The sequence below is a fragment of the Phalacrocorax aristotelis genome, chromosome 4, assembly GCF_949628215.1.
Source record: "Phalacrocorax aristotelis chromosome 4, bGulAri2.1, whole genome shotgun sequence".
NCBI classification, from domain to species: Eukaryota; Metazoa; Chordata; class Aves; order Suliformes; family Phalacrocoracidae; genus Phalacrocorax; species Phalacrocorax aristotelis.
The window spans coordinates 26,084,598-26,100,672 of NC_134279.1; the positions used below are offsets into that span (position 1 = coordinate 26,084,598).

Genomic DNA, 16,075 nt, shown 5'->3' on the forward strand with positions numbered 1-16,075 from the left:
CAGAAGCAGAGCTACCCTTGGGCATAAGAATGGTATTGAGCATCTGGATGAAGGCAGTAACAACTCCCGCAATCACGGCATGATCCAAAAGCCAACATCTGTCTGCAGTCTTGGTCATGTCACATTATCTGTAATTTCACGCCCAAGACCCAAGAAATAGGATTCTGACTGTAGCAGATAGGGGTCATGTTATTTGCAGTTTTCAGCTAGTAAGATATTCAGAGCCAGTAGTGGTTTGATAATTCAAGGAGATAGAACATACGAGCACAGCTTGTGCTCAGTGTTCACTGTAAAAAAAGCAGTAACAGCCAGAATTGAGTGATTTTAGTTCTTCCTATTCCGCAGTTACTGTGTTACTGATGGTATGTTTGCAAATTCACAAGCTTGATGGCATGTATGTGTGTTTTAAAATGGGCCTGCTGAAAATGTGCTCTACTGTAATGTCTCGTCCAAGTGTATGTGGAGTCTGTAGCTAACGGTAGACAATGCCACATGTAGTTTCCAGTGTATATATATGAACATGTGCATTGGAAAGGGGCAGTAAGGGATAAAGTATAAATAAAAGTAGATGGAGAGACCTTAAAAGCACAGCAAGGTTGTATCCATTCTTTAAGTCATTTTGTTTAATTTGTTTTTAAAGAGGACAAGTTCTTGCAGGGCAACACAAAGTGGAGAGGGGTCATACTTAATTGAGCAGATGATTTGCACTCAGCTTTTCTAAAGGAGACATGGGGACGTCAGGTAGCAGACGTGTTTCTGTGTCCTTTGCAGCAGGCTATGGAAGGAGGGGCATATGCTTTAACTTCTTGAAAGATTTAGCAGCAGATGCTCTTCTTTGGCATGCATCAGAAGCCCTTAAAGATAAGCAGAAAATTGGCTACAATAGGCATTATCAGAGACTTGCATGTGGTTGATCACATCTTTAATACACAGCAGACTGACCTTCCTTCCATTTCCATTTATGTGAACAACATGAATTTTTACTAGTGTAAATTCTGAAGTGGTCCAAACGTGCTCAGCTAAACCAGGTTTTACTTCATTATTTCTAGCTATGTTGCTGGTGGCAACCTTTTCTTGTGCTGCATGTGAGCATGGACACAAGTACACACTCTCTCTGTTATAACGGTGGACCCAGCTTGCTTGGATGGCTCCTTCTCTGTTTCCAGCTGCTTTCATATGTACCTCAGGTCCTTCTTGGTAATGAAACACCTGCGTATCTTTCAGAAATCTGGAGGTAGAGTCTGCACTGTGTAAGCAGCCAGTTTTCTGCAGACTGCTAGCATTTTTATTCACAAGACACTAACCTGAAAACTAGTGCTTTAGAAACCTGCTGGTAGCCTTCTGGAAGGTGCTCAATAAAAATGGAATAGGAAAGGATCTCACTGTTTTGTGATTCTGTCACCTTACTCTTTGTCTGGTGGTAAGTAACAATAAATATTACTTCTGCAAAATCATGTTATACAAAGAGCTCGTTTTGCCTAAAACAGTGTGCTTGAGACTAAACATCAACTTCAGCATTGCCAAAGATAGGAACGAAAACACTACTTTTAGATTCCCTAATCCATTTTTCTTTGGCAACGTAAGCCAAGTTGGGTGCCAAAATACATGACAGATTTATATGCCTCTGAATTTATTAGCTGCACTTGCAAAGAAGTTTTACAGTCTTAGAAAACATTTATTATCTGACAGGAGATAAAGTATTGTCCCTAACAGAAATCAATAGAAATTTTGCCATTTCAGGCATAGTTTTGCATGTCTAAGTTGTCGGATTCAGGACATGGGGTGAGCAAACTATTCAAGAAATAACCACGCAGTGCCTATTATTAATACAGTGAAAAAGCCATCTCTGTAATAGCCCTGACATTTGGAGTGAAAAAGGATAAGGAAATACATTGTCAGGAAGAAATTACAGGTTGGCGCAGATGTGTTTCTTGCCGTGTCCCAGGACTTCATCAGTATCAGTAATTCATCTTTGCTTCTTTTTCTTTCAGGGCCCTCCTGGTCCAAAAGGCGAGAAGGTGAGTTGATGTATGGGTGACACTTACAAGGTGAACGGAAAGCCCTCCCAGCATGAACTAAAGAGACTGTATTGACGCAGTGTAATGTTAGATTATGTAAGAGAGCTGGGTAGCACACAGATGCTGTGTTAAACCTATCATCTCATCTTTCCACTTTGCAGGGAGATCAAGGTGATCAGGGCCCTCGGGTAAGCATCTTAAAAAAAATGTTACACTTCCCCTTCGCTGAGTAGGCAATTAGTCTTTAGTGCAAAACTAAATTAAATACACTGTCTGAGCTAATTATGCTTATTAGCTGCGTTTACCCTGCATGTTGAAGTAAGTGTCTGCAGGACAGTAATACCGAACATGGCCAGATAGTGTCTGGGAAGATTTGAGTACCAATAGTAAGTAATGCATTAAAAGATGCAGTTCCCATTATGGGTGGAAGCAGGTTTCACAGTGATTTTGCTCTGCTCTATAAAAGCTGGCTTTCCTAACCAAACCTTTCAGTTTCCCCAGCAATGTTTTCACGCCTTGCATGGGCTCCCACAATGCAGAGGGCCGGTGGGTTTCTAGTAAATATACTTCTAGATTTCATGTAAAATGTACTTAGTGAATTATAAACAAATTATAAACAAATATCATGTATGCATGTATTAGCTTTTTTCCCTGACATGTCTGTACTTAATATTTTTATTAATAACAATATTATCACCTCGTAAATACATCCAGACAGTTAGACAGAACATGGTGTAGTCGTGGAAATATAAAGCTTCTTTTAAATTGTAAGTATCATGTTTATTTTAATAGAGAAATAGAGGAATACAGGGGTGAAAGTTCAGATAGATTGGCTATGCCAGTTCATTCTTCTTTACATCTGTGCTTCATTAGAAAATGTTTGGTTACATTGTTCTGATGATATAGTGACTCTCTTCGGTTACACATTTATAAATTTTGCCATAACAGCATGTTCCATGGATTTTTTTTTCTGTCAACTATGTTAAATATTTTGAATTTGCAATTTCATTTTTTTTTGTCTTGTTTATTTTACTTATTTACTTTACAGTTAACAAGATTATCTAAAGTCATAACATGCTTTTATAGCTGAATTTGGTGTTGATGCTACCAGTGTCGCATTACCTACAGAGTTAAATTATGCTTGGTGATATGAGTGCAAATTGTAAACACAGAGGCCCTTTGGTGAACAGCTTTAAATATCATTTCAGTTGAAACTCACAAAGAATTGGAAAACTGTTTAAAGAAATACAAAGGAAGTAGAGAGTAACAATGTGAGGAACATGTTTTACCTAAGCTAACTCGTACACAGACTGAGGGTTCCAAAGAAGGTAAAAATTTCCTTTTAACATCTAAGCAAATTTAGGAGCTCTCAGAAGCCATGCTGGGCTGTATATTTTGGCTGTTTCGGTGCTACAGAATCTCATGGGGAACGTGAGGAAGGTGGAGCAGTGCCTGTGGCTTAGGAGAGGATGCTCCCTTCAGAAAGCACAAGTCAGAGGTCTGCACGTAGGTGCTTGCACTACGTGACCTTATATTCAGGAGAACTGGTATTCAGCTCAGAACAGGAGAACAAATTTGACAGTGGTGTCAGAGGGGTACAGTAATAAATAAGTATGGAAGAGCAATGTTGTAAAGACTATTACACAGCTGAGGATAAGAATCTGGAATTATGTGCGTTGGAGATGTTTCCAGGGAAAGACCCAGAGGTCCGAACCCAACAAAACAGAAGAAACGTTATCAACACAAGGGAACGATGGTGCTGTTTTTTCTCATGGCAGCATAAAATGGGAAAGCAGAGGACAAAACTGTTTCCTGGAGGACACAAAGGTGCCAGAGCCTCCACTGGTCCAGAAATCGTGGCAAAATGTTGGAAAGATGCAAGAACTATAACGTGGTTAAGCATGTGTGGCTTTCAGTCCCTGGGCTTGGAAGTGTTGTCGATACCCATAAGAAGGTGCAAGTTTGGTCAGTGTTATCTTCTAGGTGGAACACCTGCAAGGACTGCAGTGGAATATCTGCCACACAGACTGTTGTGTCCTGCTTCACCAAGACATACCCCCTGTACTGGAAGGCAGTGGAGTCCTCACTGGACCATAGAAATCATGGTTATGGCTGCTTTGTGGTTTTGATAAATCAAGTGCAGCTAAAAAGCAAAAAATAGCCAATCTAAGGAATTCACAGTTAAGGACATCACAAAGATATCTGCAGCAGCATCTGGCAGTTGAGATGGAATTCTGTATCTGAGTATAGAAAAGGCCCCTACAGTCAGCAGTAGAGGAAGAGGTGGTGAATAGCACCTTCTGGACTAGCTGAATCTTCACTGATTGTTTAGTCAATGCATATTGTAGTAACATACCTCTTTTTTAAGGATATGGGTATAACTTACATAATTTTCCCAGTCTTCCCTTTATCTATTTTGAAGTGCATTTGAATGTGTTCTGCAGCAGCTTCTCCTTTTTTGCCTTGTGTACTTCACAAGTAATAAGTACTACAAAGCCTCTGACCATTTTATGTTTCATGGTACAGCAGTTATCTCTTCTGATGACTGTCTTCAGGGTGAATCTGCTCAACTTGCTGTGCCAGGGGATTTACAATATAATTAATGGAAATTATATGTGCAAGCCAGTCATGCACCAAATGAAACTTAAATCCATTTAAACCTGGTTGGTTACCTTTGCACATAGTTCTCTATTATTGCCTGTGTAAAATAAATGGTTTTGGAGCTAATACCGTACCATATTATTTTAGAGAAATATTGTACCTGAAAGTGACTCTAGAGTGACATCAACATTTGGATTTGACAAGTTTGCAGGTAGACTGGATATAATATCAAAAAGCGACAGACATTTTAAAGCTAATTCATCTTTTACAGATAAGGAGCCTGAAGTTTCTTTGGGTTTATATTTTAACATATTGGTCTGAAACTAGCATTTAGCTTAGCAAAGATTTTTATTGTTCCAAGTCATTTTTATGACTGAAATTTCAAATTAACCCCTTGTTATTTGTAAAAGCTGCTTTATTTCCTCCAGTCATTTTCATTAGTAAAAGAAATCAAAATAAAATGTAAAGACTGTCCAGGTCAAGATGAGAGACCTTAAACTTTTAAAATCCTGCAGAAATGAAAAGAAAAATATTTGTGAAACAAGAAATTGTTGCTTTGTGTCCCCACCCAAGTTTCTACCTTGGGCCTTGAGACTTTTGAGACATCCTTCTTTCTGAAATAATTTCAGAAGTTTAAAAACAGTAATCACCTCAAAACTTCTTATTGACAGTCACTGGACATGTTGAGTATATACTGAACTGCTTTGAAGTTCAGGTTTTCTTGAAAATACATTCAATAAATTAATACATTAGTAGGAATCTGACCCTGCAAATACTGCCCAGAATTCAGGCACTTATATTTTTAGAATAATGGGTCTAATTTTTTTGTATTTTTTTTAAAGAATCTGAGGGGGTTTTCTTAAGTGTTCAGACATAATCTGTTGAGCAGTCTCCTTCGTCATACAGAGATGGCATAAGGGCTCTAATTCATAATGCCATGTGGCTTAATCTGCTTATGCCCGTACTGCCTGTAGAAAATGTGAGCCAAAACAACATTCCAGTAGTGTGATGTCAAAATTCATGCCCTGAGCGTGAGTTTGAGCAGCAGGTTAATATAGCTTTTGCTCACATGAGACCACAGATAAAGTAGTGGTGCATGCATTCAAAAGTGCTGATCTTATTTGAAGAAATGCTTGTTTGATCTCTTTATATATTTTTATATCAGATGTCTACTCATTACTCTAAAGTTCTGGGAGACTAAATATTTAGGTCAAATGCAGAACTAGCTTTCCTTAATACCAGTGTAAGAAACAATAATGTCAGTAAATCTTTTGGATGCTTTGCTTTTCGCAGAGGACATGGCTTCATGACATGTCCATGGAGACTGGCATTACTGTACTGAGCGATGACAAAATTAAAAATGATGGGTTTTAGCCGGTGGACTATTAGAAGAAATGCTTATGTCTGTCCACTGCTCAATTCCAGTTGCTCAGCTCTACCCCAGTTTAAAAAAAAAGCCTTTTACGATTTCATAATGGTAGGCCTGCAAAGGATATACTGTCCAAGTAAAGATTGTACCCTGATTAAAGGAAATAGATCTTCAGAGGTGAATGTTTGGGAATGGAACAGCTAGTACTAAGTGTCTTAATCAGTCTGTCCTCATCCTTCTGTAGATGACATAATAAATATCTTCTGCCCTTTAGTTCAGATACATGAGAGATTCCTTGCTTATCAGGTCTAGAAATCATCAGCTAGCAGCTACCTTTAAATTGGTTTTGGTCTAGGTGCAAAGAAAAACCACCCAGAAGCTGTGCTTAAGTATTTCCGTAAAACTGTTTCCTCCTTTTGGTGTGTTTAAGTAAATTTTCTTAGCAGCTGGGTCTGCACAGAATTGATAACATCTCTAAAATATCTTCAGCAGAAGAGATTAAGTTCTGGAAAAGAAAGGTACTCAGAGGTTTATTTTGTGTTAACCTTTATTAACTTGAAGGTTAAAAAGATTCCTTGTGTACTGTTAAAACAGTTAGGTTTGGGTAGTGGTATAATGTTCTTTTCTACTTAACCCTTTCCCCTTCCCTGTTTAATTTTAATACATTTGCTACTTATTTGCTGCCCACTAGAGAGAAATCGTTGATTTACATTAGAAATTTTGCAGGCTCTACTCTTCTGTGCTGGCAAACTATTTAAAAATTATCTAATATTGACAGAAACAGTCCTGGAAGCAGTCTATTTACTGAAATAACTAAATACAGATATGAGCTATCTTTTTAAACTGAAGTATTGCTTCACTTGTTACATTAAAGATGCAACTTTTATAAACTGTCCCATATTAAAGGGAAATTAAGATAGCCAAGCAATAAATTTTGACCTGATTTTTCTAAGAAAAATTTTTTAAGTCTCATTTTAATGCATGTGTATTATTATTAGTTAATATGCTTCTAAGGAATAATAAACATTTTGGGCCTTTTCCTGCTCCTACTGACAATAAATGGAAAACCTATGTTCATGTTATTGGTGTCAGTACCTCATTCATAAATCAGAAAATACTAGACTGATGATTAAACCATGATTACTAACTTTTCACCCTATTTTAAAGCTATCTTATTTTGTACTATGCTTCATTCGAAAGTTGGCACATTTTTGGGGTGGAGAGGAACAGATTTGCTTCACAAAATAGACAGTAATGTATAAACTGAGTTCTTGCCTTCCCCAAAAGCAAGATTCCATTTTTGGAGGTATCGCTAACTGTAGCAAATATAGGTAAATCAGTGATGTAATAGGAGGCTTTGTTCCCAAACAGTGCATGCTGTTAATTTTTATCCTCATTCAACACCTTGTCAAGCAAAAACGTATAGTTTTATAGTCAGAATATTATGTTAATTAAATATAATTTTACATAGTTTAAACATATTCCACCAATTTCTTCCAGGACTGTCCTTGATGGTGTTTGTTTATATCCTACTGAAGTTTCTCATAATTTCTGCTATAAATACTGCCCATGAACTTTATCTGCCTTAATAGAAGGACTGTGTAGCTTTCTTTAGCATAAATCAGCATTGTCCCCAGCTTTTTGTGTTCTGATTAAATACTCTTTCATTTAACTTATATGAATATGCTGTCAAAACCTGTGGCAGACATGGTGATATAGTGATAGTATTCCCTTAAGTGATATTATTATATGTGTATGAAAGCATATTTTTTCGTTTACTGTGTGTTACCTCAAACATATAGTACAAACACGGTGCTGCATTAGGTTCATGCTTTACCAGTATGACTACCCACATAGTTGTTTCTTCTGTTATTCATTATCCTGTGGTAGAGCAAATTATAGTTCAAGTTATAAACTATATCTAACCGCTGTTTTGAGCTATACTGTTATTGTGCCACAATAAGAAGGCAAAAAAAACGTTCATGATTCCTTCTGTTAACATAACTTTCACCAAAGCAGCATCATTGAGAAAACTGCTGGACATCTGGTTTAATGCCAATTTGTCTGTGAGCAGTTAATTTAACTTCTGAGACTTTGTTTCCTTATCTGCCAAAAGGCAACAGGGGTATTTACCTACGCCATTCCTGGGACTAATTATCTGTTCTACTTCACTAGTATTAGGCTGTTGTGGCTCCCCTGTTTTCCATTAAGCTGAAACTAGGGTAATAAGTTGGAGCAAGGTAACTTGTAGCTCTGTAACTATAAGAGGTTAGGAAAGAACTCTATAGTGGCTGCCAACTTTGTCTGAAGCATTGGGACACTCAGACTTGAGATATGCCTCCTTTCAGAGTACACAGGAGCATCCTTTTGGTTTTGGATGACTCTCCAAGGCCAAGCTATGCCTTTGATGTTTGGCTCCTGAGGTCCCCCTGGGGAATGCAGAACAGCTGTGACACTCTAGAGAGAGTGCCACATACCTGCTCCCAAGACGAGGATGTTGTCATTCCTGCCTTAAGATCTAGGCAATGCATGTCTTCACTCACCACCAGTTGGTTTGCGTCTTGCCCCTTTTTAGTAATGCCAGAGGAATGGTGAGAAAGGAAGTCTCTGCACATCCTGTTCCTTTTTCTACAGCCCTGTCCTGTGACTGAGAAAACATCATGTAGTCGTTTTAGCTCAAACTGCAGCTATCCCACAAAAGTGCTGCAACACTGAACACTTGAGTTAGACCAATTTGATCGAAAACAATTCTTTAAAAATATTTCATCCAGTCCTAATAAATATCGTAGAAGTGGCTTGAACCACTTACCTGCTTCACATGATTGCAGTGGTTTTACAATTTGAAGAGAAATGTAAGCCAGGACAGAAGATTTTTGCTGTGAGAACCAACTTGGTTTTGGGGAGGACCAACTCATCTTGAAGCTAATTGGATTCCTGCCACCAGTTTCAGTGAGACTAGTAGGTTTGCCTTCAGGAAGGATATTTTGTGTAGGTCAGGTGGTGATCACTCATCAGAACTCATAACTGAGTTGTGTGGAAAAGATATTTGCCTCACTGAAAATTCATCCAATACTAGGACCAAAATAGAGAAGTGCTGGCTGGTTCCAGATTTGTTCAATTTGAGTGCAGTGTCAGGTAGAGTTCACTGTGAAAATACAGAGGTCATTATAGCAAATAACACTTTTGTAATGATCCATTTGTGCTAGTTCTTAAACATTACATTTTTATTATTTTAATACAAACTCTGAATGGTTACATAATGTATTCAAATGAAAACTCTTTGCTGAATGATTGCCTAAGTGAAAAGAAATTCCTGGATCCTCGTCTTGTTGTGGCGCACTGTTTTAGTTAGCAGATTTGCTGATGGAGAAAGCAGCAGTTATCATGAAAGGGATTATATAAAAGAGCTCCTGCTGAGAGTCCATGGCACCGTACAGGGTGATACCGAACACTGTATTCCCCATGGCAGGTACAATAATTAGCTGCAGGACTGGCACTAGGTCTGAGGGATTAATTAGAACTGGAGGTGGTGGTGGGGGAAGGTAAAGCAGCCATAAAGAGTGTCAGGATCACTCTGGCCTGAAGCCTGTGTGATTTGATGTGAAATAGCAGCAGCTGGCTGTAACCTTAGGAAGTGCAAGTGAACAGCAGGTGGTAATTCCTGTCTCGTTTACCATGTCTTCACAGGAACATGTAAGCTTGTGCAGCTTGGGTTTATTGGCAGGTCAGAAGGAAAATCCTGAGGATAGTGACATTTACTATACTAAGCAAATGCAATAGTCAAAATGGAGTGTACGCAGCATAGTGTAAAACCGTAATGCTGTTGCTTAATGTTGTTATACTTGCCATATGACAAGGCTATGATGACCTTAGAATATTGATCTCACATAGACCAATGCACAAAGCTGAATGTATTGTGAAAAATCTAGGACTGCTAGTGGGAATTACATCTTTGAAGGCTGTGGTGGATGTGACAGGAGAACTATTTCATCTAAACAAAAAATCAGACAGATGGAACGATATGATGTTCTGGCATCCTTCAGTTTTCTTAGTAGCCGTTGTATGGGGATAAGGAGGCTTTATCTACATTTCCAGGTAGCTAAGCAGGACACTGCATTACGTGGTCACATGCCTGTTAGCCTCCACCAGGCGTTGTGTTTTGCTTGGCATTTGGGCAAAAATTGCAGTGAGGCATGCAGCAAATGTGCTAATTTAGAAATTGTAACCAGCTAGCATTTCAGGGTGAGCTTGAGTTGCTGTCAGCAGAGGAATTTAGTGGGCCAGTGGTCGCTGTTGATCACTGTACTGTTTTGTATTCTGTGAGGGCCTCCCAGGGTGTAGAACAAGGGCCCTTCCTATGTGCAGTTCAAGAATCAAACCAAATAAAGAGAAAATTGAGTAACTTAGAATCCATCGTTGAGAACAGTTTTAGATAGAGAAAAAATAAAACAGATCTAGGGGATATTTGCAGCTATATTTATAGCAGAGTGACAGGAAAGGAAGAGAACTCATTTTGTGGGAAGGATAGCTCTTTTTATGCCTTTTTAGAAGTTCATTGTGTGCCAACATTATTTTTCATGGATGCCAAAAGATGCAATGCCTTCTAAAGCCTCCCACACATGCGAGAACTATGCACCCATTATAATTTCTTTGCTGGGTTCCATTGAATATTCCTGTGCTTCTGGCTGTCTCCAAATACACATGTTACATATGGGGAGGTGATATAGGTCCAAGCTGGTGTTGCATGTCTCTGACCATTATATATGAGATTATGCCTGCTTTGGGCAAAGGAAAGGCAGTTGAGCCCTACTTGTGAACAAACTGAAAGAAGTTACTAAGCTTCTGACTGAAGAATGGGGTTGTCTCCTTTTCTCATGTGTTGTTTACGTAGGCAGAAATCTGCAGTACTAATAGCTACTCTTGAACTTGTCTGTGTGGTGTTCGGAAGCATTGAGAATGCTGGGGCTGGGCTATGAAGTACTCTGCGTAAATGTTTTTGTGTGGAGCTACACAAAACTTTCATAATGCTTTCTTCTCAAGGAAAAAAAAATCTTTCATGGCAAACCAGTGTATTTTCTGATTAAACTCCTTAATTAATTAATTCGTAGCTCTCCTTTCTGTTCAAGACAAAATAAATCAAACCTAATATGAGTTTTGAGTTTCTACTTTTAAAAATGTCAAATTGCAAATATGCTACATTTGGAGGTAACTGAAAATTACTGTGCTGTAACCCTAAAAGCTGATGAGTGAAAATGAAGTTGTTAAAAGATTTTCTGTTTTTCCCTTTTTTTAATAAATTAGATTTAAAGTTTACTGCTTGCTACTCAGATTTCACTTTTGTAGGTTTGTTGTTTGTACTCATTTCCACTACACTGGTATTGTAGTTTTATCTAGAAGAGGAATGGACCATGTGCACAGCAGGGCTAATGAGTCACAGATGTAAAGATTCTGGCGTGTTACCATCTAATAACTTCTTTAACTTATATTCCATAATAAGATAAATGCAAATTTGATACATCTGTTTTCTAAATAATGTATCATTCCAGTCTTAGCAGTGTCTCAGGAGTGAGTGTCTTTAAATGTTTGGAGTTTTAGCCTTTTTTTTGGGTTGTTTTCTTTTTATTTGTTTCTAAAGAGGAGATTTCAGGTCACTGAGCAATGCAGTTAGCCACACCATGGTTCATCAGAACAAAGTGGGAAGGCTGGTAAAACTGCCACTGGCTTTATGGGATCCACTTACAGGATCTCAGCTCCCTCGTGTCATGGATGTATACCAGGGATAAAGCTGCTGCAAGCAACTCAGAGGTGCTAGTGAAGGACATATATGCATCAGAAAGTTACTCTGCCTCTTTTTGTAAAGACCAGTGCGGTCTTTGTGATCCAGAGGATCTCTGATGTGATTGCATGTGGAGATGAATAGAGCAAACATTTGCCATGTTAAAAGAATCTGCTGCAGCTGAGAGACCTGGCAGGCTTCCGTTCTCTGTTGGTGCTTTCCACCAGGCCACCTGGGCTGCAAAAGGCTTGTGCACTGTGGCAATGTGGCTGGGTTGCCCCAGCAGAGCCTTCATGCAGGACTTCTTGGAAGTCACCTTGTCTGGCAGCCAGAGCCAGGCACAGCCTTCCCTTTTGGAGGTGCCAAGCTGCAGCGCTGCAGCCTTACACTCCCAGCCTCACAGAGGGGCTTGTGCCACCAGCTCCACCTCACAGAGGTGGCATGTGTGTGTGCATACATGTAGGGAACTTAGAGCCACCAGACTATATTTTATTTTGTGTTCCTCAGCCCGATGTCTCTCAGCCATAGAACAAGCCTCTGCTTCAGACAGTGTGCTATGCTGAAGGCAAGGAGAGGACTTGGGGATTTCGTTCTTCAGGAGTTCACTGCTCAACTGTATAAGGTTTCAGCTGTATCAGAAGGTCTAATTTACACCCTACAAGGCAGCACAAGAAAAGTGTTGAACTGAGAGCAAAATTCACCCCTTGTATTGTCACAGCAGGCCACAATTACCACATTCTTCTTTTCTGTACCAGTACAGTACAAGTTCTGCACGTGATGGTAGAGTAGGATATGAGAAACCATATGCAGCATACAGCGCTTGAGGGGAAAAATTTTGCCCTGGATATGAAAATACTGCTATGTATGTCTTGAAAGCATTGACCTTGGCCATTCCGGACTACCCAAGATCTAGCAGTAGATTGTTGTTCAGTGTTTATAATTGTGTATGTACTACCGGTTTATGTGCTGAATGTCATATGTTAAACAGAATATGAGGAGCAGGATGTTAATTATACAAAGCGTTTCAAAATCCACTGTCGCTGCTGTCAAGTTCTGCAGCAATACACAGTCAAAGATCTCTTGAAGTGCTGTACCACATTTTAATTGGAAATGGCTCAGTTGTCTGCTGGCTGATAGTCTAACAACTGCCAAATGATCATAGCAATTTACTGTAATTTTAAGGAAAGTCACCTCTGGGGGACGACTACTTCTAAAATCTCTTGATATTCTTGTTGTAAAATAACAGCCTGCATCTGCAGCGTAGTGCAAACCTAATTGTTTCGCATATGACAGAAAGGCTGTTTCCTGTCAGTAGGCAATGTGGGGTATACTAAACATGGTGTTCGTTCTGTTTGTCTGTTAGTAAGTTGTCTCTGTGATGTTTGTGTTGTGCTGTTTTGGTACCATGTTATGCTGTGTCCCTAGGGTCTGCCAGGCTTCCCCACAGTTGCTGCTCTGCACAGTAATCAGATCCTCACCGTCAAGGTTTGTGGCTGACACGTACCTGTTCAGTCAGGTCTCTCTGTATCAGCATAAAAGTGCACATGAAAAATTGTTTTTACTATGGGATACAAATGAATCCTAATGGTGGACCGAAGTCAACCCTCAATGCCTTTGCATTGGTATAAATGCTCCTGATGCAGAGCATGGGATCAAATCTATAACTGTGTATGGTGTTACTCCCGGCAGCATCCACATTCTGTGCGAACTTGTTCAGTATTTTATTTTCAGATTTGTCTGTAGCTCTGCTTCCCTGAGGCAGACAGGAGTGTGCAAAATGTCAGCGAACTCTATACTGGTTACGTGTAGAGTCAGTTATTTGTGTTAGATATCAGAGATTTAATCTATACATATAGATTTTCCCAATGTGCATTCACAAATTAAGCAGGAAGGATTGAAGCAATCTGGTCAAGCTGGAACTCCAGTCCTTTATTAAAATGACACTATTCTTCATGGCACAATATGCTGGTTAGAAAATCTGACTGGAAGTTGAACTGGTGCTTTGTCTCTAGAAGCTTTGCTCAAAGAGCAACATATAAAAATAGTGATTTTCAGACCCCGTGTAATGAAAACATTAATACAAGTGAAGAATTCTCACAGGAAATCTGGGGAGAAAAAAGTTACAGTTAATTCATTGTATATGATTAATTCATGAAGTGGTATGTCCTGTACATTAGAGGTCAGTTTCTTCAAAAGAGAATGCACAGTTTCTGTAAGGCAGAAGCACCAGTTTATATTATTTTAGCTATTAGAAATCTAATGAATTTGTCTTTATTTCTTTCTCGGGCCTTCTGATGTCTATTCTTCAATTTTCTCATCTCTGATCTTCAACCTTTGACCTCACCTGCCTGATCAGATGGTGTTCCCTAAAATCAATCATGGGTTTCTCTCTGCTGATCAGCAGCTCATTAAACGCCGCCTCATTAAGGTAGTGCTTCATCTCACTGGAGTCTGGTTCTTCTTTACATTCATTTTACTCTTTGCTATACCTTTTTGTCAGATGCCTTCTTATAGCAGGTTGTTAATTTGAAAATGTTTTGGAATGAAGCAATTGTTAACGATATTAACAATGAAAAGGCTATGGGTAGCTTTGCTAAATGATCCATGTTTAAGGTGCAGTCAGCTTTTTTTCAGTGTTCTGCACTGGTGTGCTGGAAATTAAACAACTGAGCACCATTTTTGGTGTCTGTTTTTTTAAAGGGAAAGGTAATATGTTTCAGCAACTCTCTGGAAAATTGGCTTTTACTAACTAATAAAATTATTTTAAAATAATTTTAATTAATAGACTTACTTTAAAAAATTATTGTTAAATAAAATTATTTTTAAAATAATTATGTATAAATCATTAAGGGAGTTAGCTAATTGCCGCTATAAAACAGTTCTCCAAAACAGAAGAAAAATTATGTAAAACTTTGTGGAAAAGCGGTTATTTTCAATGCTCATTTTTGAAATCTGTCGATGCATCATTCATTGATGGGCTTGGAAAATCGCTGTGCAAAGTGTATATTCTCGCATGTGGCTTTTCTTTTTTACCTCAGCTTTGTTATGATTATGCCAATTGTGAAGCAAACAGCTGCTTATTGAAAACAGTTACTTGCTCTGGAAAACTGGATGAGTAAAATATTGCAAGGCTACCCCAAATTTTGGCTTATGTCCTGTGGTAGGACAAGCAGTTTAGAATTCGAGCCTTCTGCTCTGTGGCAGATTGCCCTGGACAGATACAGCCCCCGGTCTTCGAGGCAAAGTGCAGTCTCTGCCGTAAGCGGTGAAGAAGCTAGTGTCCAGCTCATGGCCGCTTCTTCCTTTCTGTCTTGCGCTCTTTCAAATCAATGTCTTTTTGTGTGGTTGATGCCTGTAAAGCAAACTTCTGATGAATTTTTTTGTTGATTTAGGGGGACCAAGGACAAGCTGGACCCCCTGGGCCTCCAGGGCCACCAGGACCCAGAGGTCCCCCAGGAGATACTGGCAAAGATGGTCCTCGCGGGATGCCTGGCATACCGGTGAGTTAGTCTGTGGCTGTCATGATGTCCGAATACCTCTCAACTGTGCGCCAGCTCAATTTCAGAGATGTTTTCTGAGGTAAGATTGGCGAGTAAGACATGTGGAACCTGAACCACAGACAGATTTCGTGGTGTACCTGAAGTCGCTCACACACAGAGCAAGTTCATAGCAGGGCCAAGAGTAACACCTATGTTCCTTGCCTCCCAACCCTGATAGTTTCCCCACACTTTCTGAGGTTTCTCAGTTGCTCACTGATGTTTAATAGCTGCTTGAGAAGGGTGTGTCCCAATTCACAAGTAGCAAATGTTTCTACTCAGACTTTGAGATAAAGTTGAATTTGAGATGTTGTAGCATGGCCAGGCTTGACTTCTTGCTTTTTAATAGTTTAGACTCAAACATCATGGAAATACAGTAACAAACTGCTAAGTGCTGCCCAAAGTATGATGAAATTTGGAGTCAGATTCTGCCATCTTTACACAAGTAGAACAGTACCATTTTCTTTGGCTTGTCCCCTGTATTCCATTAGAGCAACCAGCAGAATCCAGTATATTGCTTATTGTTTGTTTTAGGCTCAGGATAAGACCCACCGCCTTCGGCACTTTGTGACCTGATCATTAAACACTTTTTAAACAGATGCGTAAACACAGGACTTTTTTTAAGGAAAATATGAGTTTGGTTTCAGTTTTATACTTCGTAGCCTCCTCAGGTTTCATTCTTTTGAAAGAAGTACCTCTCTTTTCATCACAAATGCCACTGTGTTATCAGTGTGCAAATGGAATCACAGGAAGGAAACGTGACAACTGCAATGCC

At 39.2% G+C, this 16,075-nt stretch overlaps 1 protein-coding gene across 1 annotated transcript in view; it reads left to right on the forward strand.

Moving 5' to 3' along the window:
* The window catches only part of COL25A1 (collagen type XXV alpha 1 chain), a 323,987-nt gene that overhangs the window by 219,701 nt on the left and 88,211 nt on the right, over positions 1-16,075 (forward strand). Inside the window, exons 6-9 of the mRNA XM_075090678.1 lie at positions 1,992-2,018; positions 2,180-2,206; positions 13,190-13,249; positions 15,157-15,264. Of these exons, the coding sequence (XP_074946779.1) occupies positions 1,992-2,018; positions 2,180-2,206; positions 13,190-13,249; positions 15,157-15,264 (222 nt within the window). The remainder of the gene's footprint in view (positions 1-1,991; positions 2,019-2,179; positions 2,207-13,189; positions 13,250-15,156; positions 15,265-16,075) is intronic.